At 45.8% G+C, this 24,862-nt stretch overlaps 3 protein-coding genes and 1 non-coding gene across 7 annotated transcripts; 3 read left to right on the top strand and 1 right to left on the bottom strand.

Annotated features, from left to right (window-relative positions):
- Nucleotides 1-1,196: 1,196 nt before the first annotated feature.
- Nucleotides 1,197-9,648, top strand: LOC129598811 (SCAN domain-containing protein 3-like). Of its 2 annotated transcripts, none has more exons than XM_055496869.1 (2): nucleotides 1,197-2,046; nucleotides 8,329-9,648. In XM_055496869.1, exons 1-2 carry the CDS (start codon nucleotides 1,276-1,278, stop codon nucleotides 8,569-8,571), a joined length of 1,014 nt encoding a protein of 337 aa, XP_055352844.1. In that variant the 5' UTR covers nucleotides 1,197-1,275; the 3' UTR covers nucleotides 8,572-9,648. The 2 variants fall into 2 exon arrangements, with proteins under 2 accessions (XP_055352844.1, XP_055352846.1); XM_055496871.1 differs by lacking the exon at nucleotides 8,329-9,648 and adding an exon at nucleotides 3,082-3,791.
- A 4,283-nt stretch (nucleotides 9,649-13,931) lies between these two features.
- On the bottom strand, nucleotides 13,932-14,003 carry Trnaq-uug (transfer RNA glutamine (anticodon UUG)). The gene has a single exon. It is a non-coding gene; the product is annotated as a tRNA-Gln (tRNA).
- Nucleotides 14,004-14,842: 839 nt separating this feature from the next.
- On the top strand, nucleotides 14,843-15,874 carry LOC129598834 (5-hydroxytryptamine receptor 5A-like). The gene has a single exon (XM_055496914.1). The coding sequence runs from the start codon at nucleotides 14,843-14,845 to the stop codon at nucleotides 15,872-15,874; it is 1,032 nt and encodes a 343-aa protein (XP_055352889.1).
- A 1,042-nt stretch (nucleotides 15,875-16,916) lies between these two features.
- Nucleotides 16,917-21,203, top strand: LOC129598810 (trichohyalin-like). 3 transcript variants are annotated; one of them, XM_055496867.1, is made up of 9 exons: nucleotides 16,917-17,052; nucleotides 17,120-17,442; nucleotides 17,673-17,823; nucleotides 17,960-18,029; nucleotides 18,121-18,263; nucleotides 18,329-18,977; nucleotides 19,343-19,474; nucleotides 19,538-20,203; nucleotides 20,587-21,203. In XM_055496867.1, exons 2-9 carry the CDS (start codon nucleotides 17,274-17,276, stop codon nucleotides 20,905-20,907), a joined length of 2,301 nt encoding a protein of 766 aa, XP_055352842.1. In that variant the 5' UTR covers nucleotides 16,917-17,052; nucleotides 17,120-17,273; the 3' UTR covers nucleotides 20,908-21,203. The 3 variants fall into 3 exon arrangements, with proteins under 3 accessions (XP_055352842.1, XP_055352841.1, XP_055352843.1); XM_055496866.1 differs by having other exon boundaries at nucleotides 16,950-17,442; XM_055496868.1 differs by lacking the exon at nucleotides 16,917-17,052 and having other exon boundaries at nucleotides 17,314-17,446.
- Nucleotides 21,204-24,862: the final 3,659 nt, after the last annotated feature.

Below are 24,862 nucleotides of genomic sequence, written 5' to 3'. Positions count from 1 at the left end.
AAACACGTGAAATAGGACTGGACTGCAGTGCATGAAGAAGAGTTCAATAGTTTGAAGAAGTTGTTGTGTGAAGGTCCAGTACTGGCAAAGTTTGACCCCGCGAAACCGACCGTTATTGAATGCGACGCGAGCAAAGAGGGAATCGGAGCCGTACTGTCACAAGATGGACATCCGATCGCGTACGCCAGTCGTGTTCTACATGGAGCTGAAAAGAATTACGGTGTAACGGAATGGGAATGTCTGGCAGTAGTGTTCGCTGTCAGAAAATTCAAGCCGTACATTGATTATGCTGAATTCACCGTAAGGACGGATCATCAGGCGCTCACCAATTTGTTAAGGTCAGAGACGAATAAAGTCGGAATGAACCCACGCCTGACAAGATGGGCAATGGCATTACAAGGTCACCAATTTAAAATCGAATACAAACCGGGAAAATATTGTGACAACGCGGACGCGTTATCAAGAGCGCCAATTGAAGGTCCGACGTGTCACGAAGAAGAATTTGACGAGATTCCGAATTTCGAGGATTACAAGAAGGAGTTTGATACGAAGGAACCGGCAATTGAAGTTGGACAGCTGTTCCTGCAGATGGTGGAACAGAGGGAGAAACGATTAAAGGTCACTTCAGCTACGGCGAACGAGTCGGCTGAAAACGAAGCAAAAGTGAACCGAGTGAGAAGCTGGTTGCCCGCCGTTAGTGACTTAAAGGTCACCGGACTTGACGCGGAATCTCAAATGCAGAATGGAAAGGTCACGGGACTTGATGATAGAGCGGAGAATAGAGATGACCTTTGGGAAACGGACAAAGTGGCACAAGCGTTGAACGAATGCCCAATCAAACTGTTGAGATTCCCAAAACAGGCGAAAAAGCGGTATAAACCGTTACCACGATGCAAGGTCATCAAGGATTGGAATGAACTCAGTACAGCGACAGTTCGCATTGTCAACCTGCAAGGTGACGAAGAAGAGGTTGATGACTCAAACTTGCAATTGCGGAATAAACAGTTGAAAGATCCCCATCTGGCAATGATCATAGACGAACTGGAACACCTACCAGACGCGGAAACAAGATCGAAATTTGAAGTGCATTACCAGTTATGGAATGGTATATTATACCGAGTAAAGGATAAAAATGGAAAACTTGAAAGGTCATATGTGGTACCGTTGTCAATGCGAAGAGCGATAATCCACGCATTGCACGACGAGAAAGCAGCGGGACATCTGGGATTTGAGAAAACATTGTCAGCAATAAGACTCCGATATTACTGGGACAGGATGAGTACAGACGTGAAGAATTACATACTCGCCTGTCAAGGATGTCAGTTCCGTAAAACACCGAGGAAATGTCCACCTGGAAAATTGCAAGAGATTAAAGTGGGACATCCGTTCTTCCGAGTATATGCTGACTTGAAAGGACCTTTGTTACCGACGAAGAAACGTGGATACAAGTACATAGCGGTATTTATCGACCAACTGACGAAATACGTGATCGCGGTACCGATGAAGACAGCAACGGCTAAAGAATTCGCTAAAGTGTTCGTGAAGCACGTGATATTGGTACACGGAGCACCGCACATCCTGCATACGGATCGCGGACGACACTTTACAGCTGAAGTGTTGACAAAGGTCACCAATGTGTTTAAGATTAAACACACATTTGGAACGGCGTATCACCCAGAAGGTCAAGGCCAAGTGGAGAGACAGATGCAGACGATTGCTGATGGCTTGGCGCAATACCTGAAAGCGGGAAACGAACGAAAGTTTAACAAGTATCTCCCATACGTCATTTCGGCGATGAACAGAGTCGTGCACGCCACAACGGGATATTCAGCATACTATATGCTGCACGGCAGAGAAATGACAATGCCGGAAGATGTGGTTACAAAAACGAATATACCCGATGATTACGGAACTCCAGACGAATGGGTGGAGACCATGAAAAAGAACTTGACCTTTGCCGAAGAAGTGGCGAGATGTAACATCAAAGACGCATATGAGAAAAATGCGGAAATTTATAATAAGAAGAAATCGGAGCCGAATTTCAAGGTGGGCGATTTGGTACTTATACGACTTCCAAAAGATACTAAACAAGGAAAAAAGAAAACCAGTCGGATTTCAAGTCGAAGTACGATAAAGTGTGGAAAATTCTTAGCTTCCCGCGAACAAACGAAGCGGAGGTCATCGAGCAGAATCCGAAGAAGGAAGCGGATCTAAAAGTGGTTTCTATTGATCGGTTAAAGCCGTGGCATCCGCCATTACCCGACGAGAAAGATTCGCAACGAACGTTGAACGAAAAAGAAACGGAAGAAGCCGAGCTTGCTTCGAAAAATGGTACCAATCAATTTTTCGAACCACCTCTGCTACCTGAAAGGGAAAAAGTGGATAAGGGCGCAGAGCATACTCCTCAAAAAGAACCTTTTTTCGAACCACCTCCGCTACCTGAAATGGAGAAAGAAAACAAATCTACAAAGAAAAGAGGAAGAAAGAAGAAAGAGGATAAGGATTTCGAAACAGCAGTCACAATCAAGTTGAACGCGGAGGCTGGTAATTTGGCAGAAAGGTCACTGGAACAAGACAACGAACCGACCTCTAAAGTACCAGAGCGTACTTCCAAAAAGGACCTGCAACAATCCTTTTTCGAACCACGCACTGCTACCGAAGATAAGGATGACCTTTCGAAACAGCGTACGGACGCTGAGATGTCAGAGCGTGACCCGAATTTTTTCGAACCACGCACTGTTACCGGTAATGAGAATGACCTCATAAAAAAGAGAGAAGAGGAGATAGAAGCGGTCAAATCAAAAGCTGAACAATTGGGCCGTGATATAGCGAAAGCAATTAACGAGCGGAAAGCCAAACAGAAGAAAAAGAAACCGACCCCTACGGACTTATTGACCCAAAAAGGCGAACCTGAGGATGCAGCCGAGAAAGAACTTCTTGATCGGATAACTAAAGGACGAGAGAACAAATAACCACATAGACATAAATAAGGGGTCACAATAAATTAAAAATAGGAGTCGAAAAGGAAAAAGAAAGGTCACCACTGTGCAAAAAGTTAACCTTTATTGTTTCGTTTTATAGAAGGTAAGCACAGTTAATGGACAGATTGGAACGACAAAACTCGGATAATTCAGACTCGGAAAGTATTGGAAACCCACTAAAAGCATCTACACCTATAAGAATGGAAGGTGAATACGGTTATGACACCTCATATGGTGAAGGATCAACGTCGTCAGTGGGAACGGCTCAGAATGAACCTGGAACAAGTCAAGGAGGTTACTATGGCGGCCAGGGATATTACGTGTATCACGATCCAGGACAGCAGACGAGTTATCAGGACACGGTTAACTGGGTGCACCACGGCTCACCTGCCGGAACCCAGTATTCGGGACAAGTAACGGGCGCCCCGTATCAACCGTATCCAGGATCGTATACCCCACCGATGGGACCACCACAAGTAATGATGGGACCGGCAAGAATGTTGATGCCGCCACCGCAACAGACCACACCGAGTCGATTTATGGGACATGGTGGATTCAGCGGAACTCCACCACGATCACAAAGGTCATCTCCGATATTACCGCCTTTTCCGGAGACGGGAGGCTTGTCACTGTCGGATATCGGAGCGCCTCGCATGAGAACACCGCAGCAACTCGGAGCGCAGCGCCCTCATCGTAATTCGCCACACAGAGGAGGAAGGCGACCGAGAGGCATTCTACCGTCATTGGGTCCAAACTTGGACGAGACTGGACCAGATGGTTTACGGCTTACGCCTCCAGGTGAACCTTCAATACACGCGTATGCACCGAAGCTTCCCTTGGATTTGAGAGAGGACGATGCACGCTTAAATATCATTCCGGATAAGAACGACAAACTGACAGAAAAGGATTTAGAAGCTATCCGGGAATTAAACCGAAAGTGTCGTGAACTTTACCGAATTCATATGCGAGTTGAAGATGAACACGCATGGTATGGAAAGCTGATTAGCCTGGAAGCTGTCATCAAACCATGTCATATCGCGCTGAAGGAAAAGACGAAACTGATCGAAAAAGAGCGCAGGGAATACGCGATAAAAGTTGCGTCGATGTGGCAATACCATCCGTCGCTAAACGGTAGACCATGGCCTTCGACTATCGAAAAGATTCTTAGGTACCTTAAAGTGTTCCCGGAAGCGAGACAGATGCCGACTACCAGCGCCGAGGGACCATCTAAATCCATGGTTGAAAAAGACGCCCCAGTCGACGAAATGACAGATGAGGACCTTTTGGCAACAAAGAGAAAGATAGAAGCTGAATTAACTGAACGAGCAGAAAGGTCACGGGCCAGCTCGACCGCAGGATCAGTACGTGGACGCACTAGTTCGGTTACAGAACCATCTAGCGGAGCCACGAAGAGCGGAAAAAGAGCAAGGTCACCAACGATAAGCCCAAAAGAAACTGACAAGAAAGGGCAGCGAACAAAGAAGCCCACAGAAAGTAAAGCAACGCCAGCTGAGCCGGTAAAGCCACAGGCCCCGATTCCAGTGGGTAGAAAGAGTGTACCACCCACGCCGAAAGGAACGGAAGGTCAGATTCGATTCCCGAAGTGTAGAAGTTTCACGGCCAAGTACACTGGGGAAGATCATAGAGAACGAAAGGTCACTGCACGAATAGTCGATAAGAAAACGAACAAAGAGATTGACTCGTATAATCCCCTCGCGGATAGGTCAGTCAAGGATGCCATTGGAAAGAGTCAAAAACGATAGTCAATGAGGCGCTACAGTTTATTCCTCCAGAAGAACGTCATAACCCAAGAGTTATCGTTCAGATGATGAAGCACGTGGTATCTAAAGTCGCAACCGAAGAGGATGCATGGATCCGTATCAAAGTGGGCACAGATGATGACCACTTGGCATATACATATACAACGGATGGCAAACTGTTGATCAAAGAGAGAACTCGCTCAAAACCGACGGCGGATCCAGACCCGAAGAAACGATCGTCAGATGATTATGAGTCGGTCCTGAGATATACAGATGCGACAAGCAGAAAGGTCACCCTCAGACTTTTCGGTGGTAATGGAGAAGCTGTGGAAACCATAACTGCAGTGATAGTCGATCCAATAACAGGAGACCCGGTTCCATATGCCCCATGGGATGTGTCAGAAGAGAGCGCCCGAAACGCGAATCAGGCAGCGATTGAGCAGTTATGGGATCTGATACCTGAGAGCGACCGAACAGACGCTGTGGTTCAAGCGAGTACACTGATCAGCATGATGCGGCATCGAGCGGAAATCGATGGAGCACATTTCCGACTCACAAGACGAATGGAAGACGGATCGTACAAAACGGTATTTTACGACGCTAAGAAGAACCCTTTGTGGGAGGTCGCCTCACAGGGATCTCCGAAAGAGACAAGACACTTGGAAATTCATCCCCCGGCACAAGAAGGCGGAGCCGGAGAGACGGAAGAGGCGCCAGGCACGTCGGCAAATCTAACTGAAACCAGGAGGGGCCAGACGTTCTCTACAAAGAGTGTTAGAGATTGCCCAGGAAGTCATGAGCACCTTCAGTGTGATGAACCAAACTGTGGCTATTGTAATCCACCTGGTGACGACGAACCAGAGTCGGAAGACGAGGACCCACCTGAGGAAGAAGGCTCAGACGAAGAAACGGCCGACAAACATAAAAAGCCCTTAAAGGTCAAGCCCTCAAAAGTCAAACCGAGAAAAGCGCCCAGATTGGAAGAGGCCATGAACCGTGACAAGGTTAAGAAAGGCGATTTTCTCAAGAAACGACGGGAGGAAGAAGATAAGAAGAAACGACAGGAGGAAGAAGATAAGAAGAAAAGAGCGGTGATGAAAGCGATAGCACAAGCACCGGAAGAAGAAAAAGATGAACCAGCGTCTCATGATGTCGAGATATTGGACGAGTCAGTTGGCGAAGTTGAAGAAAGGTCATCGACACCTACGAAGTCAAAGAAAGTCATCCAATCAGCTACATCAAAAGCAAAGGTCACTGAGCCCGAGTCAAAACCCAGAGCAAAGGTCATAGCGGTGAAACAAGCTGTCCCCATTGTAATGTCCGCATCCACGATAAAAGAGCGTAAGGCCAAACAAGGTCGTGAGAAAGCGAAACGGGAGACGTCGCGTGAATCGGAGGCATCGGAAGTGAGCCTTCCAAGCACTTCGACGGTCAGTGCAAGGTCACATACAGATTCGAAAACGACACGATCAAGGACTACTGAGCCAAGAAGCTTAGCGGAGGCCTTGGATAAAGGGCAAAAAGCAAAGAGCGAGCCCGTTAAGACGAAAGGAAAGGTCAAAACAGCCATGAAAGTTGATGCAATGGCAATGATCAATTACGCTGAACCAGATGGAGAGAGCGAATTGGACTTTACAGAGGATGAAGAATTTGATGGTCCAGATGATGATAATTTGAACACGGTCGATGAAATAATCAAAGCGTATAACGGAGCGGAGAAGAATTTCACACGAATAAGAACAGCATCGGTGACATCCAAATTTAAATCAGGCCTGAAGACATATCTCAAGAAACAGCGTCGTAGCTTTACTAAACAGAAGTTTGACGTCGTACTGGAATTCGCACGGAACGCAGGAAAACTTATCCAGAAGCACCCGAGTTTCTCGTATGAGGCCAAGTTGTTCAGACCAGCCAGTTCGGATAAGGCGCTGACAACTCCGAATGAAGCGGTCCCAATGCGAGTGGAAAGGGCAATCGCGGGAATGACAAGCCCATTAGGATCAACGAGTCACCGGATTAGCCAATACATCAACGCAGTTTGGAACGACGGAAATGGAATGATAAAGGAGATCGACACGGCAACCGAACGCGTATTGCCAAAGTTGATTAAACAGAACGTCCTTGCCACGACAAACGCAAATAAAGGACACCCGATCCGATACACGAGAGTCGGTCTAATACCACCGGAAAGACAGATCCACTGTAATATGTCCGACAGTCAGGATATGGAAAAGGTCACAGTTTCATCGAAGACAAAAGGCCCAATGGACTCGGAATCGGGAAGTGATGACGATACTACAACAACGGCTCCTTCTGGACCTGCGACAGAAAAAGGCGAACAGTCGAAAGGTCAAGAAACATCTGGAACTACCGCAGAAGATCAACCGAAAGGTCATGAGACTTCAGATAAACGGGAGAAAGAAAAGGTCATGCTCCCGATGGATAAGGCAGCGGCAGAAGCTGAAGCGGATTCGGCGCGCCAGGTGTTTCACAAATCACTGTTCATACCATTAAAGGACGTCTTTGAGAAGGAACGATCGAAGTCGGTCGGCGATTTAAAAGGTCAAGAGACTTTGCCACAGGAGGAGAAGAAGACAGCCGAACCAAAATCGGCGGGGTCATCATCAGGATCACTGGCAAAGCTGAGGATCGACGAGACAGCGACGGCTGACCCAACGGACTCGACATCCTCCCAGAAAAGTAGCGGTACACCGGCAAAGGAGGCTACAGATTACATGTTAGGGCCGGCATTGGACGTGAATAATCGTACATGGAACGAAGTCCAGAACGCACTCCAGATTATTCGGGAGAAAGAAATGCTTGGGACAGACCTGAAAAGACAAGTGGCGATAAATACGAACGGAAGGTCGTCACTTAACATGACTGAACGAGTCTCTGAAACGAGCTTATAAGGAAGGAAAGTTGGGATGTAAATATAACAAGGACAACAAAGTCGTCTACTACCTTCCGAAACAGGGCACGGAACGAACGCCCAGACTGAAAATGGAACTGGAGGCCTGGAAGATAGCCATCACAGATGTGGCTCTGGACGCCATTGGCGGTACCAATGGAGCGTCATGGAATGACCTTTCAAACTTCATGGCCGTCAATTACGAATTGGGAGATTTGAATATTGAAAGCGATAAAGAGTGGATTAAGAATGCCGTTGAAGCCTTGATCGCGGACGAAGTGCTTCATATTAAGCCAGATGGCCGAATCGATTTCAAGCCGTATAAACCATCGATGAAAGAATCCGAGTGAACTAATCGAGTGTAATATGCAGCGAGTAATGAACCCTGCATATTACAGAAAAAGCATAAAACAGTTTAAAACGAAAGCGAAAAGTGTTACGAAAGGTCAACTGAAAGCAGTACTAGGACTAATAGAAAAGGTCACAGTAGTCAGAAAGTGCTGATAACGTGAGAAAGGTCACCACGTTACAGTGATAGAAAAAGGCAGCAGGAGCTAGGAAAGTCTCAGCTCAGTAACGGAATAGGCGTAAAAATGATAGAAAAGCCTTGATATGGATAGGAAATGGAAGGATTAACGTGGAAAAGTTAATATGACGGATTGTTTTGTAATTACAGATTGAAGCGGAAAAATGGCACAGAAAGGTCAAGCCACTCCTAAACGTACGGGAACGGCGGCAGACATCGATCGGTTTACGGGCTACAATCCAAAGTGTCCGGACTGTCTACGTAATAACAAAAAGGTTGATAAGAAATTTCCGTGCTACGCATGCATTCACAAGCTGGATGACCCACATATTGTCTCACTTGTTGGAGTCTCGGAAGCCAAACGCGGGAACCTGGATGTCTTCCGCAATCTGATAAGCGCAAGGAATTACGGCAGCATCCCAGTGGAAGAGCGAATGCTACTCGAGGATCGCTACTGGGAAGCGATCCGGAACAACGAACCTGGTTGGGATGACACCTTGGAGCCGTTGAAGTGTCCACAGACAGACGCGTATCGGAAGAAATTTGAAGAAGACCAAGCGAAGATGCGAGCTCAGCAGATGGAAGACGAAATCCGCGCGAAAATTAATGCGGAAAATAAGAGAGCAAGTGAACAGGCTGCACGAGAGGGGCTGCCCAGCACATCGAGTTTAGTTGCACCTACGGGCATGGCCAGCCTTAATGAAGACGAAATGCAACTCGTACGACAGTCGCTTATCATTCAAATTGAAACGTTAACGAAGGATCCAGCTGCTATGTCAGACGAGATATTCAAAATGCTGTTGCGGGAGAAGAAACGACTGCAAGACGGGTTCGCGCCGGCACCATACATAAAGAAGGAAGTCGAAAGACGTATGGATGACCTACGTAAATCTCGCCGAACCGAAAGCGATGTGCTGCAAGCACTCAGAAGCTTCAAACGGGATGAAGGCTTCATACGGCCACGGTCGCCTCCGCATAGAGAAAGGTCACGCGGACATTCACGTGAACATGAACGGATTTCTGAAAGACGGAGCGAAAGGTCACGTGAACACTCTCGTGAAAGGACACGTGACTACCACCGTGAAAGGTCACGCGAACGTTCCCGCGACAGGGATTACCGCGGCGGAAGAGGATGGGTACGCCACGGCGATGAAGTAACAGAGATGAGCATTCAGAGGAAGATCGACACAACGAAGTTACTGGCAGCGACCAGAGAACGTGAAGACAAACGGCGTGCGGAGACATTCCGTACAGAACCTGAAAAGGAAGGACATCAGGTGCCGACGGAAGTTGCTTTCCGTAATCGTAACGTCAGGATGTCAACACCCGAAAGGTCATGGGATAAAAGACGCGAACATACGCGAAATCGAACGCCTGACCCACGCGATAAAAGATGGCAACAGAGGGCTGCATTCTACGCGACCTTTGACTCGGGCGCAAATAAAAGGTCATCAAGCACTGAACGGGAAGATTCACCCCAAAGTATCAGCGGGTGGAGTCAGTGGTTCATGTAGTGGATCCCATCGTGAGTACCGTACAAGAAGATGACGCGATGGAAGGTACTGGCTCAGTTGTCGAAACCACGTCTCAAGAGAATGTGACTCACCGACGAAATGTAATCTTGGATAGTGACCTTCAACCGGCTTCATCGACGAGTAATGAACCGTCGCAGCCAGCATCAGCAGACCGACGCGAACTGGAAGGTCAAGGCGAACCGGATAATCGTCGCCAAGGGGATCAGCGATTAAACTCCAGATTTAATAACCGACAACCAGAAAGTATTGACATGGAATATAAGACGACTGATATCGATGAGCAAACGGTCGAAATTTGTCGATACTTTGGACTTGAGCCGGATTCGGTTGAAGCCAACAAAATTGGCACAATTCTGAGACAGTTGAGCCAATTTCTACTTGACTCGGGTTATGCGAGAGAGATTAAACAAGGAGTGGAACAAGGACTTTTCCGTCGGTTATTCATTCCTCGCGACTCCGCGCGAGATTGTTATCTCCCCATCCGACGAAACGGATTACACAGTTTGTTGGATTTGAGTTTATTGGATGTGCCATTGGACACGACTGACCCAGTCGGTATGACACAATTCTGGTACACAGACTACGATGAACGACAGGAATATGTGGCTCAGTTCGTTTTACGACACGTGAATCCGGCCTTCAAGTTGCTCGCAGCTAGAGCATCGATTGGACTACAAGTGGACCCGAAAGACTATGCCGCAAAAAGGATGGGGCAAAAGGTCTTCGCCGCGAGACTGGCACATTATAAGACACAAAATCAATTGGTGTCTAATACAATGAAGGACGATATCCCGGCATTTTTCCGGCCTCATGTCGTTAAGTTGGGAGAACCTATGGAACATGTCGGCATAGCCCACACGGCTCGGAAAGCGTTGAAGAAGTGTAGAATACGAATGGAGAAAGGCAATCTTACAGCGCGCCATGCCTCCCAAGTCGAAGAGCGGATCAACCGGATTAAAGATACCATGGGAAGTGACTACGTCGAACCAGTGGACGGAGTAGACGTCTACATCAACGAATTTCTGGTGAATAAAGGCGACCGACGCCCAGAACGCGCCCCTAACCAGATAGGACGACGCGGCCTAAGAAACCAGCGACTCCGCGATAACCTCGCTGATGTGCAACGGCGACTGGCGGACGACCCTAATAACCGAAGACTGCGACTGGAAGAAAATGACGCACGCCACCGGGTAGAGGCGGTTAAACGCAGTCGCCAAGGGAAAGGTCGCGGTCAGCGAGAAGTTGACCCGGAAAAGGTCATAGCAGTTGATTCCACGGAACCAGTTGACCGAACGTCTGACCGCAATCATCCAGAAAGTTCCAAAAAGCGCCAGCCGAGAGACGGCGAGGAGGGCGACTCAAATGAAATGGAATAGTGCTGATCGTTAGGATCACACTATTAAAAGGACGTCTACGGCATTTGTCGGTACGTCACAAGAATGAGAAATGAAAATGGTGTTGTATAAGGGCGACGTGACATATTAACATTAACTGCATTTGTGTATTTGTTGTTTTCAGCGTTTATAGCACAGAATCGCAAAGGATAAAGAAATCATGTGGAGCAGCGATTGGGGTTTAAATTGATTCGGTCTATAAAGCCGGCCCCAAGGAGTTGCTACGGCAGTCAGCCGGCTCTCCTCCTTAAGCGACTCAGTGTTATAAATTAGCAAGAGAAACTACGGTAATCAAGCCGGATCTCTTGAAGACGAAGATGGGGCCATAAGCGGCGAAAAGAGAAAGACAACAGGTGGAAATATTAATGGGGTTAAATTTGATTCGGTCTATTAGCCGGCCCCATCAGAGACGCTACGGTGTACTATGCCGGCCACTCTCCTTAAGCGATTCAGTGTCAAAACTTAACGAGAGAAATAACGGTAATCAAGCCGGATCTCTCGTACGGAAGCTAGACACAAGCGGCGAACAAGAGTAAAAGATTTAATGTGGAAGCGTCATGGGGTAAATTTAATGCGGTAGTTAGCCGGCCCCATCAGAGATGTTACGGTAAACTCTGCCGGCACTCTGGCCGCTCGAGGCATATTGAAGTTGGATGTGCGACGGAAAGGTCAACTTAAAAGTTTTACCAGGGGGCAAGCGAAGAAATGCTTGAAAGTCGGCAAAAATCGGCTAAGTTCCTCCATGACCTTTAATGGAAGTTTGAAGAAAAGTTGGATGACCCTTGGGATCATTACCGCCCAAGAGTCACCGTACCGGAATTCCAGTCGCATGACCTTTTGGGACCATTAACCCATAACGAGTCGCACATCTCAACGGATCATCTCAACAAAGGATGACCTTTATCAGGGAGGAAGCGAACTACGCTTGTCTTAACGACGTCCCTCCATGACCTTTATGGATCTCATTTTGAAGTCGTACAATTGATACGCACCATATTCCAAAGATGAAGCAGTATTCCTAAGTCGTACTTGATACGCACCCGATTCTCAAAGCGGATTGTGATGGAAGTCGCACTACGGATGCGCAGAATTGCTCAACCGAGCGGAATGGGCCAAAGTGCGGAAAACGGTGGACAGGACCTGTGACCTTTACGAGTCAGAAATGGAGGATCCTAGTCTACATTTGATTAATACTTTTGTTGATCTTATAACTGTTGATCTGTTTTGTATTAGAATTGATATGGAATAGTATTTTAATACAGATCTCTTTATTTCACATTGTGCATTTGGAATTATGTGATAAATGGAATAAGAGAATTTGATGTTTTCGAGCACGCACAGACACTGGCGACCGTCTTTTCGTGGATTCGGGAGTGTGTCCAGCCTCACAGGAGCTCGGCATCCCCCCAGAGGCATGTGAGACCGGGATCACTAGCGTTCACGTCAGTGGCGCTAGGCGCTACGCCTTTGGATTATGGCCTGTGTTGTGTCTCGCTTCTGATTGGTTTGTGTTTTGTCAGTGGGCGCGGCATAGCACGTGCTGCACAGCGTTGCACGCTGTTGAATGGGCTCCACGCTTTACGATCGAGCTGCGCCGATCAGTGTTGATTTTCTGTTGTCGGAATTTTCAATATTATTAAAAGTCAGCGATTACGGTGCGACGTTTTGTGTTTCCGCATAGCTCGCGACCCAGATCGTGTCGCTCACTCCACGGGATAGATTCCGTTTCTGTCTCCGTCTGTGGATCCATTCTGGATCTACCATTAGATGAGCTTATCACGAAATCGCCAGGCAGTCCGCAAGATCCGTATCTGCCAGTAAGCGGCGAATTTATTGGAAAAAGACAGTGGCCTTTTGTGCAACATGGCTACAGTTCACTACGATTGGTCGCTTTCGTGTTATTGCCTATTGAGCAACCAGCTTAAATTTTTAATCAGTAGTAACCGGATTTCCGAATTCGTACAGACTGTATCTGCACGGAGTGCGCGGCGCAGGAGTACGTTTTATTTTGCGCCTATCAGGCCGCTTTAAACGAAATCCAGTCACTATTGGACGGAAAACGGGGTGTGTCCGCTAGTTGCTATTTGTCACCTTTCCTTTGAAAAACGGTTTTATATCAATAATGTCAATATTTCGCCTTTTATTGTAATTGGCACAGGGTCACAATAATTAATCTACGTTTATTAATGTTCACCCAACTCCTTAAAAGAAAACAAATCAACAAAAACAATCTCTCCCAATTCCCAAGTTTAATGTAAGTTGGCACATAATTAAAATTTTATACAGTACGTTAATAAAGGGACCCTAAATATCGTCCATTCCACAAGGCACGCCACGTATATATAGCCTTGCATTTACGGTTTCGAAACTTTACAGTATCTGCAATTTCGAGTGCAATCAGGCATCGTGAAATAACGACGTGAATCAGAAAATCATTACACACCGTACACTCAAATACCATTAAGTCGCCCAAGTGTTGTATTTCGATAATAATTGAATTATCTCAGGTCGAAAGCGTGTAATTTCAAATAACGAAGTGGTAGCATAGTTATACTACTAGTATTACAGACTCACAGACCTTGTATCAATGGGTAAAAATACAATCATAAGCTTGCTCGTATACTTATTCGTTGTTGTTGTATTGGATGGCGAAATAATGTCTTGCCTTTATGCAGTACAAAAATTTCCCGCGCTATATAACATAATGTGCTTGCGCTGTATAATTCAAAAATTATCTTGCAAATTCTGATACTTTTATCTGCATTTATGCATTGAACATGGCCCAATAAATTATACATCATCTTCCCGTTCCAGCAAAAACTTAAGGCCGTACCGAGAGTCGAACTCGGGTCGACGGATTCAAAGTCCGACGTGCTAACCACTACACCATACAGCCGTGTTGTTGTTGTATGGTCAAACGCTAACACAGCGTCAAAGTGTCCGTTATATGTTGTTTTAAAGTGGTCTACTTGACAAAAGTGCCTGAAATGGCAGTTTTGTCAAACACTCTTACAATCACGATCATTAATTTTACAGTGGAAATACGATGAGTCGTACAAAGCGGGTAAAACGTAAAACATAATATTGGTCATACTCAGTATACATGAGGAGTATACTGAGGGTAGATTTTAAAATTTGCCAGCAGAAGAACGATTAAGTATCGTCATGGTATTCTTAGGTTTTCTTATGTATTTTTGGAGTTGGAAATACGTAAAAGCACGACACGAATCCCAGTGGAATTTTATTCCAGTTTGCGCTCACATTTTTCAATAGTATTCACTTCCTGCATACAGTACATACTTAGAAAACAGCCGACGTAGAAAAAATGTTGATTACGCTCGTTCTTCGCCATAATGTTTTTCCACATATCGCAGGAGACGAAATAATACGGCCTTAGTCTCATTCAAAAAATGCAGTACGAGTGCCGAAGCCATAAGATTTCGAAATCTTGTTGAAGTTCAATTTGTACGAGTTGAAGTTCACTCGTACATGCGTTCGATTCGAGCAGCCCGCGTTCGATCACAGAAGACACAGATCAAATATTTGATTCAGGTTGTCATGCGATAAGGTCACTGGATACTGTCTTCAGGGTCCTTGTTATTACAAGTGCGAACTCGATCCCAAAAAATTAATTACTGTTGACGACAAAGCTGTATAAAAACGCCACACGCAGTTAATTGCGTTTGCTGGATGGCATTCTCGCCTGATATGACGGCATACGTTGCCTCGTTAACCATGAATAACGAGACACATTTTCTTAAGAACACCAACACCAGCAGTGTGACCTTTAACCACACCGCCATCAACATTACCTTATCCGCAGCGTTGCCGTTAGCACAGCCATCTTTTCTGCTTTTAGCAGTCCGCATCGCCATCACAACCGCTTCGTTATGCCTCAACGCGGGTCTCCTAATTTTCCACGCCATCAAACCAGCCTTCATCACCGATTTCACCACATACCTCTTATTCCTGTATCTAGCTAACGTCATCTACTTGATAGGCGACCAACCCCTCCTCTTCTGGAGCGAAATCGCCCACCGGGATATCGGTTCCCTGGGGCGGTCGCTCTGTACCTTCTCCAACTACTTTCACCGCGTGGCCAGTATCGTGCCGCTGATGTGCCACGTGCTGGTGGCCGTCAACCGCCTGTGGGCGTTGCGTTTCCCGCTGCACTATCGGCGCCGTCACACGCGGCGGGTTGCGCTGCTGATCTGCCTGGGCATGGCCGGGTACGTGCACGCCTTGACCCTCCCGCCGTTCTTCATCTACATGCCGTATCGGTACCAACCTCTCACCGAATTCTCCGGGATTTGCAGGGACGCGTTTATCCCGAATTACGCGTCATGGGCGCGGATCGACAGCATCATGAACCGGTTTATGCCGCTGATCGTCATAATTCTGATTTACATTTATTTGATTGTCCAGCGTTGTGTAGGACGCAGCCAGGTGGAGAGCGCGAACAACAGCACGAATCGCACGTCGACCACACGCGGGAACGCGGATCCGGACGCTACGGCATCGCTCAACCGCCCGGTTCGGCAGCAACGGTTGCACCGCAAAGTGGTGCGGCCGTTCTTAGTGTTGACCTTAACGACCGTCGGGGTTATTGTATGCTGGCTGCCGTTGGATATTATCTTTCTCTGCCAGCTCGTTCTCAATCTTCCCGTTCCACCCGCGGTGGTGCAGGCCTTTCTTATGCTGTACACGCTGCAGTTGCTGTTTGATCCGCTCATGTGGATCTGCAGTCTGCGTCGGCGAAAAGCGTAGCAGTTTTGACTGATTCTTAGTTAGCCCCTTGCCGCTTATTTCTGCAGTGTCTACAGTCTAATTTTTAACCGATTTGCGATGAATATTTATTATATACAGTCAAACGCATATGGATTCGCTTTGGCATGCGGTTCATGCATTATTGGTACTTCTATCTTTGAAAGGCATACGACACTGATTGGAGCAGCAGTGTCGGTACTCGGTAATACATTTAAAACGGGCGGGTAGATTTTATTTCTCAGGGTCACGTGCATAAAAACGGACTGAGATTATTTACAGTTTACTCTTCCGTGTCTACTGTTTCCTTCTGTTGTCTGTACACCCAGAGTCAAATGTCTAATTAAACACGGCACGAATCAAACCGAATTACTCAGACATATTCCATAAAGATGCTATAAAATTTACACAGTTCCGAGGTTTGCATGCCTAGGATGTAATGATATGCGTAATATCGTGTACATACTCTGTATGTTCAACTCATATTGGAAGGTCCACTGCCGCCGAAATCGGTACCGAGCACCGGTTATTAACACACAAACTGCAAGTGCAGAGTGCTTCCACAGGCCACATTTACTGCACGAATTTATTTTGTAAATAATTTTTATTCATGTAATTCCTGTAATTTCGGATATCAAATTCACTCATAGATTTCGAAAATGTTAATAAGTGAAATTGTTAATGGAAACGAGCTTTACGACCAGCGCCCAATAGAAAACTGTATTTTAGTCACTGATTTTAATTTAATTTCAATTTAACTTAGATTTGATTTATATAATCTCTTTTAAGAATCTTTTATTTTTGCCGATTAAGTCTTTGCTGACGAATACAGATAGTCGTGAGTAGCAAAAGTTTACGATAGCGTCGCTTTTGAATTACGTACTGTACGTGCAACGGGTTTTTAGAAAACCATAGTTATTTAAATTTAAAATTTATTAAGTTATTTTCGACTTAAAATTTTAAGTCTCAGTAGATTTAGACGGGCGTCTCGCATCGGCTTACTTTGACCTGTTTCCGTGGTGACGGCAGGTTTTTGCACGACGAGGCTCGCTACCTGCACTTGGGTGCATCGTACAACAATGCTAATCATGCTGCAACCATGCCCTTTCCGTTTATGGTCCACTTTAAGCGCCGTCGATCACAGTTGACGGCCAATCGCTACCGACCTTGCACACAGAACGGTCAGTTCCTTGATGACCTACAGAAATCCCGCGACAATCTAGAACCAAAAAACCTTGATTTCCACAGGCGCTCTCTACAAACTCCCTACGATGGATTATTACTGCGCCACGATCTGGAACCACGAATTCGTGAAGCCAAAGAGATTCTCAGCAGACTCAAACTTCACGTTTCCTCGGCTGATGTTCCGCCAGAAAACAACAGCGAGGAAAAGAGTGCCTATATGGGAAATCTGTTGGTGGTGTACGATACATTCGACAGACTGGAAACCGCGCGTCGCAGCATTGCTGCACAGATGCTGGAAGAGAAACATCTTCTGGAGAAATCCAAGCAGCGATTTCTTCGCACGCGGACGGATTTACTGCGGAACATGACGAGCAAGATGCATGCAGGTTGGTAAGCACATGTTCGATCGTCGATTAACAGCGTTCTATTTTTAATAATTTGATTTCTATCGGGCACTAAAATTAAATTGTGGAATTTGTTCTACAAGTTTCTCAAGAGCCTGGTAAATGGATAATTTTGCGTACAGTATTTTGAAACTAAAAAAGCATAAAGAAAGTTTATTACTGACTTATGTACTTCCTTAAATACGTATGTGCTTAATGTCATGCTTTTATAGCATGTGCGACGTATAGCGCGGATTACGAGGAGCTCGTCAAGCATCGCCATTTTCTCGAGAAAGAAATCCTTAAACTGGAGCCAAAAATTGAGACTGCCGAGCGATTCAATCAGGCACTGCTTGGGCAAATCAGCTACGTCAGAAATTACGGGTAAAACCACTAATGAGATATTATGGATGTAAATCTTACAGTTGCATGATTTTAATTTTCAGAAATTACGGGTAAAATCACTAATCACGTATTATGCATATTTTACTTATAATTATGTATTTTTAAATTTTTGTAGGCCACTGATCGCTGAAAAACTACATTCAGAAGAGGAACAGCTGCTCCTAATGCGCCAGCAGAAAGCCGAGGTACTACATGTCCAGTAAGTGCATCCCCATCGTTTCCTTGGTTGTCGTCTCGTTCGTTCAGACAAATGCATATGCGGACGATTATTTTTAGCTGGAATTAAAGATGGATACATTAGCTGTGAAACTGGAGGAAGCACTTCGAACGCAGGACCGTGGTCGCGACAGTATGCGGCGCAAACGGTCATTGGCATACGATGAGCTGGATACGAGTCAGAGAACCGTTATCGAAACCCGGTAAATAAATCTTGAAATTTATGTGTTATCAATAATCACAAATACAAACTGAAATGTTTTATTAGTGACAACGCAGCAAAACGTCGCACGGAAATCCTCCAATGGGAAGCAAAGCGTGATGGCCTTTCCGAAAAACTCCACAAATTACAGATCAGTGCGTCGTCATTGAAGCATCTCGTCGACCAACTGCAATCCATCATCGCCGAACAAAAAACCGCCGCGGAAACCAACCTGACCTTTCTCCAAGATGAACTGGTCCGCTACGAGGAAAAACGCGAACGCGAAGACCAGGAAGAATTGGCTGCGTTATTGGCCAGCGGCGCCTCGGAGACCTCGCTACCGGCTCACTTGGCCAAAAAGTACCTAACTAAAGAACAACGTTTAGAGCGATTACGCAAACGAAAAGTTCGACGCCAGCGAAAGGAGAAACAGTTGGAGGAGAAACAGCAAAAGCAGACCAAGACGCTGGAGAAGAACACGGCCAAGATGCGAGCCATTATCAGAGAGGCCAGTGAACGTATTGCCGAGATGCAGCAGGAGCGCTTAAGTCTGGATCCGCTGGTGGACCGGTTGAATGTCTTAGAGGAGACCTTCCAAAATGAGATTCTGGAGAAGGAAGAGATGCGGATGTCGTTGCACGGTGAGATGCAGCGGAAGACGGAGGAGCTGCATGAAGCGCAGCAAAAACTGGAAGCTCTGCAGAGCTCTTTTAAGGTTAAGAATTTTGTAATGACCTTTACCGAATGCGACCACGGAAATCGAGTAACTTCATAATAAATTTAAAAACCAAAAAAGTTTTAAACCTTTTCTCAGAAAATATAAATTAAATAAAAAGATATAATTCAAAGACTACATATTTTATTTATATAAAATTATATATTACATATTTTTATGTATTTCTTATACATAAAATACATAAAATTTTATGCATGTACTGTTAGTACATGAAATAAATACGTATGTACGGTACATAAACTACTGTACACGAATTACTACAGAAGGTTTTCACCGGTTACATAATTTTTGGTTCTGCAAGAAACTAAAAATCTGTCTGGAATATCGTATTATATTATTACCAGGCAAAACTGGACAACAAGCGCCGAGAACTGAATGTTGTCCGAGCGAAGCGAATCCACCAGGAAAAGCTTATTAAAGAACTGACAAAGAAAGACGCTAAGCAGCGGAAGCGCCTTACATCGCAGCTTGAAAAGGTTGGATTATAAAAACCATCAACTTCACACTGAGCGTAACATCAAATGATCCGTTTTGTTCAGGCGCAATCCGAACTGGAAATCGCGGTCGAGAAAAACCAGATTGCCAAGCGTAAACACGAAACCATACAACAGCAAAACGCTGACACCGAAGCGGAACTGAACGAACTGAACCTCGCCATTAAAACTGCTTACAATTTAATCCCCGGAGACGAAGCGCAACGGCGAGCGTTAGAAGAGGAGCTTAACATTAAGATTTCTACGTATACACACGATCTGCACCGCCGTTACGAATTAATTCAAGACAAAGCCGATCTCTGCGCGCAGTTTACAAGAGAGATCGCCGCGATGCGGCAAGATTACCATCAAACCGTGGCCGAGCTGCGCCGGTGGGTGTGCGTAGAGATCGCGGATGAAAAGATGCGGTTTTATAAAGCGTTCAGCGGATACCGCTTGTTGATGTGGCATTACCGGCGTTTTATGGCGGTACGGGAGTATCTGGTGCGATCGGCCAACGAAGCGCGGAGAGCGGAGCAGGAGCGGGTGAAGGAGTTCTGGCAGGAGGCGCGCCAAGAGCGAACCAGTTTAGCCGCGACGGTGAAGGAGAACTTCCGCGTGGCGAGACGGTTCTACCACCTGAATGTGGCGTATCATATTCTGCATATTGAGAATATTCGTGGATACTTCCGAAATTATGCAGCGGACGATAATTACCAAAGCGCTGTCGAAGTGAGTGATTTGTTACTGTAGTGGAATTTTCGCTTTTCGGTTAATGCTTTTCAATCTGGTTAATTTATTTTGATTTATTTTTCTTAAGTTCTTTCACTAATTCCATTTATTTTGCTTTTTGTAATTTCATTATACTTATTTTAATTTTTTTCAGCTTTACTTCTGATTCTTAAATTAGCTTTCAATGTTTTTATTTCCTTACGTTACTATTTTTACAGAATAGTTCAAATTTAGTTTAAATATTTTGAATTTTACAAAAAAAATGAAATCTAAATTTTAAATTTTATAAATTAAAATAGTTTAGATTTTACAAAATAATTTAAAATAATAATTAAAGTAAAAACAAAATTGGTTTTATACGCTATAATTATTATCGTCTACAGATTGCGTCGGCCGATAAACTGTACAACGTCAACATCAACGCAGAGCTTGCCCAGCGGCAAAAGTACTGGACGTGGACACTGTCCACGTACTACAGTCACTTCATGCAATATCTACAGAATATTGTCGATACGCAAGAGCACACACTGCAGTCATCCGATCGGATCTGGGAGAAGATGAACAGCGATGTGGTACAGAGGCAAAATATTACTGTTGATGAGAGTGTGAAGCGGTTGCTGAACGATGACTTCCGTGCCGGCTGGAGCTGGCTGCATTCGCCGCCCGAAGCGGGTGATGGCTGCCGGTGGAGTAATGAAGACTAATATTACGTAATGTTGTTAATTATGTTATGTTCTTTGTACAAGTGCATGAAAGTACATTTGTATTTGGAATCGATGGGGAGCGATTACACTAATGAGCGGCAGATTTGTTGTGATCAGAAATCTGTGAAACTCAAAAGTAGCGAAAAAATTTATACAAGGTCATTATGGCTGCGTGCACGGGTGACCTTCCCGAGTTGACACTCTTCCCCTAATACATCTACCGCGTTTTTCTCTCATCTAATTTCATTAAATGACCATTAGGCGCTTCGTTTCCGCCGCTATACTCCATCCCAAAAATCGGCTTCAAAAATAATATTTTAAAAAACATTTGAAGTACTTTAAAAGGGAAAGAATTTGCCCCGTGCGGCGTGCGCACAGCCAAAGCCCGTTCTCGAAACCCGTGCACGCAGCCAGCGCCTAGCTGTGTTTTGCCGTACACGCAGCATCGACAAAATTTATGTGGTTGAAAAAAAACACGTTACCATCCTTGGAATTCTGTCGCTGAGAAAGTGTTGTTTGAAAACATCCTCAATAATGTTAAATGATTGAGCTTGAGCAGACTTTAAAGGAAATACAACTGTGGTGGAAGAATACCAAATATCAACTGGAAATTATTTTTGCTGTTGTATCCACTTGCCGTGAACACCGGCTGCGGTTCTGCATAGCAACGAATGCTGCTTGGAAATGACCTTCTCCAATTAAAGCATTCAAATTTATTTCTTAAGGGCACTGTAGCCGCAGACTCGTAATTTGTTGTAGTTAAACTTTATTATTTTAACATCATTTACTATGAGTGATATTCTGTAGTTAATTACTGTACCCTTACCCTGCACTTGAAGGAAATTTGTACGCTATGAGCGACACGGTGCTGTATAGCCGGATAAACATTCAACCAATTCACGTTTAAACACGCACTAGCTGCAAGCCTCGTATGTGAATGGTGAATAGGCTCGTACAAGTGCGTGTGGCTGCACTGTACAAATTTTCCTTCAAACTGTACAAACTTCAAGTGCAGGGTTAGGAATGACTCAACTTAGGATACAGTACAGTTTAAAAACTCTGTTGTAACTGTTGCACTGTAGTATTATCACTACACTCCACTCGGTCCATTGTACTGTAGCCGCCCGCACAAGTTGCTCCATTGGCAGATCCGGCCGCTGCCTTCTCCCTGCACACTGCGCTGAACAGCGAGCAATGTGAGGCCAAATATCCGTATACCTCACTCTGTGGGGCAACTTGTGCGGGCGGCTACAGTACTAACAAGTCAGCAGCATGCAGCACTCATTCGCAGCCGCCGTCCTTCTGCTCCTGTTGTCCATAGCCAGCGGCCCGACGACGGCCCAGTTAACGGGTTCCATGGGCTCAACAGCCCTGGCCTACCTGCATCCGACCGCAATGGCTGCCCGCCTGCGGCGTGCCGACGAGAGCACAGCGGCTGGCCATCCACGCCGCGCTCGCTGCCTTTGCTACGTGTTCCCAGCGTGCTGCGGGGACGGCGATTGGCCGACAATGCCTTATAATTATTACTACTGGGGCTAGCCTGCAAACACCTGCAAGATCCCCTACGGTCTGCATGCATCGTAGCTAGTAGCCAGAGCTGTGCTTCTGTATTTATTAGTTTGCAAAAATTAAAATAATTAGTTGAATTGTAATAACCGTCTCTGCAATCTGCATGATAATGTTGTAAGACCTTTAATAAGTATCACACGCTAGTACACACTTAGTACTGAAACAAAAAGAATATTCATAGCAAAAACACTTCCTCAATGCTATCCTGGTCGGGAATTGTACCCATCACACATATTGCGTTTCCTCTCTGTATTTGAATAGATAGCCGCTGCCTAAAAAACTCTTTCGCTCGTTTCTGGCCTGTTGCAGCAGCTATCCCGTTTCCAACCGTATCCACTAACGTCTTAGTACCACATCCCCATGGCCCGTAAATTTCGAACGCTGCTGCCTTGAGGTTGTACCGAGGTTGCAGCCAGGCGTGTTTTGTCAGCTTCGCCCTTTCCGCTTGTTCAGCTGCTGCTCCGACGTTTACAGAGGTACGGTCGATATACGAGGCGGCGAGTGTGTCGACGCATGTTACATCCACGGCCAGCGGTTTTCCGCGCTCCCATGGTACCAGAGTAATCACATCCGGCCTTTTCTTATCCTTCAAAGACAGACCCTTTGGCTCTATTCTCGCAGGAAAACCTGCCGTTTTCAGTCCACGGGCGATCTCCGCGCTTATGCCGTCGTGTCGTCGCAGTCTGCCTGCTGACCGTTTACATCGGAGCCCGTGCCGCCCCAGTTCATCCACCAAGCCGCCACATACGCACACGTGAGGAGTAACAATTGGAGCACCCAGTCGCAGCGCGACGCTTATGCGGAAGGCATTGTTCTCCAGAAGATTACCGAGACAAGCTGCCGGTAATGCATGAATCCACACACCTGATTCCGGGACTGATACTGCTTTCAGGTGGGCGATTTCCTCCTGTGTGGTCCTTATGGCTGCCAGTCGGGAAAAGGCATGTAGCGTCGCAGGTGTGTCCCATGCTTTCTGGACGTGGCGGAACGGGAGGGGCGGAAGTTCATCTGTATCAGTCGTCAGTTTCCAGGCATGCGTGGCGGCGGACACATCCGTAGCCGTTAGCTTCGGGCAGAGCTTGGAAATGTTAAATTATATGTTAGTTCATTGTCCATGGTGTCGGTAACGGTAATGGGAATCATGCAAAAAGTTCCCTAACCTGTTATTCCAGCAACAGGAGCCTATAAAAAATTCCAAATATTCGAATAATTATTATTCCAGTAATTATATGAATATTTGAAAACATTCAGGCACTAACATTTATGTACAGATATTTAGAGCAAATGCCATATGAAGAGAAATTTCAAAATTCTTCTGAAAAGCCTGTAACTGTTAAGTAGTTATAACTTTAAAATTACGGTGAAACACTAAGATAAAAGTTAATAACCTATTGGACAACAACGCCTTCCGTATAAGTGTAGCGCTACGTCTCGGAGCACCAATAGTTACTCCCCATGTGTGTGTTTGTGGCGGACAAGTCGATGAATTGGGCCGGCACGGGCTCCGATGTAAGCGGTCAGCCGGAAGGCTGCCATGGCACGATGGCATTAGCGCGGAATTCACCCGCGGACTGAAGACCGCCGGTTTCCCAGCGAAAATGGAACCAAAAGGTCTCTCAGTGAAAGATCGCAAGAGGCCGGACGTGATCACTCTTATACCCTGGGAGCGCGGTAAACCGCTGGCTATTGACGTGACCTGCGTTGACACACTCGCTGCTTCGTATATCGACCGCACCTTTCTTAACGTCGGAGCCGCTGCCGAGCTGGCGGAACGGGCCAAACTGATCAAACACGCCTGGCTTTTAGCACGATACAACCTCACAGCGGCAGCGATTGAAGTTTACGGACCATGGGGGGACGGTACGAAATTGCTCGTTGACAAGGTTGGAAACGGGATAGCAACCGCCACGGGCCAGAAGCGGGCGAAAGGGTTTTTTAAGCAGCGGCTATCTGTTCAAATTCAACGAGGAAATGCTATATGTGTGATGGGTACAATCCCCGATCAGGATAGCATTGAGGAAGTGTTTTTCTTATGAATTTGTGTTGTTTTGAGTACTTAGTTAGTACTTACGAGTGATACTTATTAAAGGTAGTAAAAGAAAGTTAATGAGCGATGGTCGTTTAGGTGAAACACCCGAAAATTAAATAATAAATTTATATTGAATATTAAATTCCACAAACCGATTTCCGTCCGATTTTTTCTTTCCCCGATTAGGCTGGGTGTGACCTTTACAAATTCACCGTGGTATCATCATGGCATCATGGTAAACACGGAAATTTGTTCGCTCACTGGTAGTTTCGCTCTCATTTCCTCCTCATCGTAAGCAAAACTAAAGTGTGAGCCGATGCTAACGTGGCAAGGGTGATACTTTGCGTGGGCTGCGCT

This window comes from Paramacrobiotus metropolitanus, unplaced genomic scaffold (genome assembly GCF_019649055.1).
Source record: "Paramacrobiotus metropolitanus isolate TYO unplaced genomic scaffold, Prichtersi_v1.0 Parri_scaffold0000130, whole genome shotgun sequence".
NCBI classification, from domain to species: Eukaryota; Metazoa; Tardigrada; class Eutardigrada; order Parachela; family Macrobiotidae; genus Paramacrobiotus; species Paramacrobiotus metropolitanus.
Note: the sequence above shows the minus strand (reverse complement) of the source record. Positions and strands in the feature narration are given on the sequence as shown.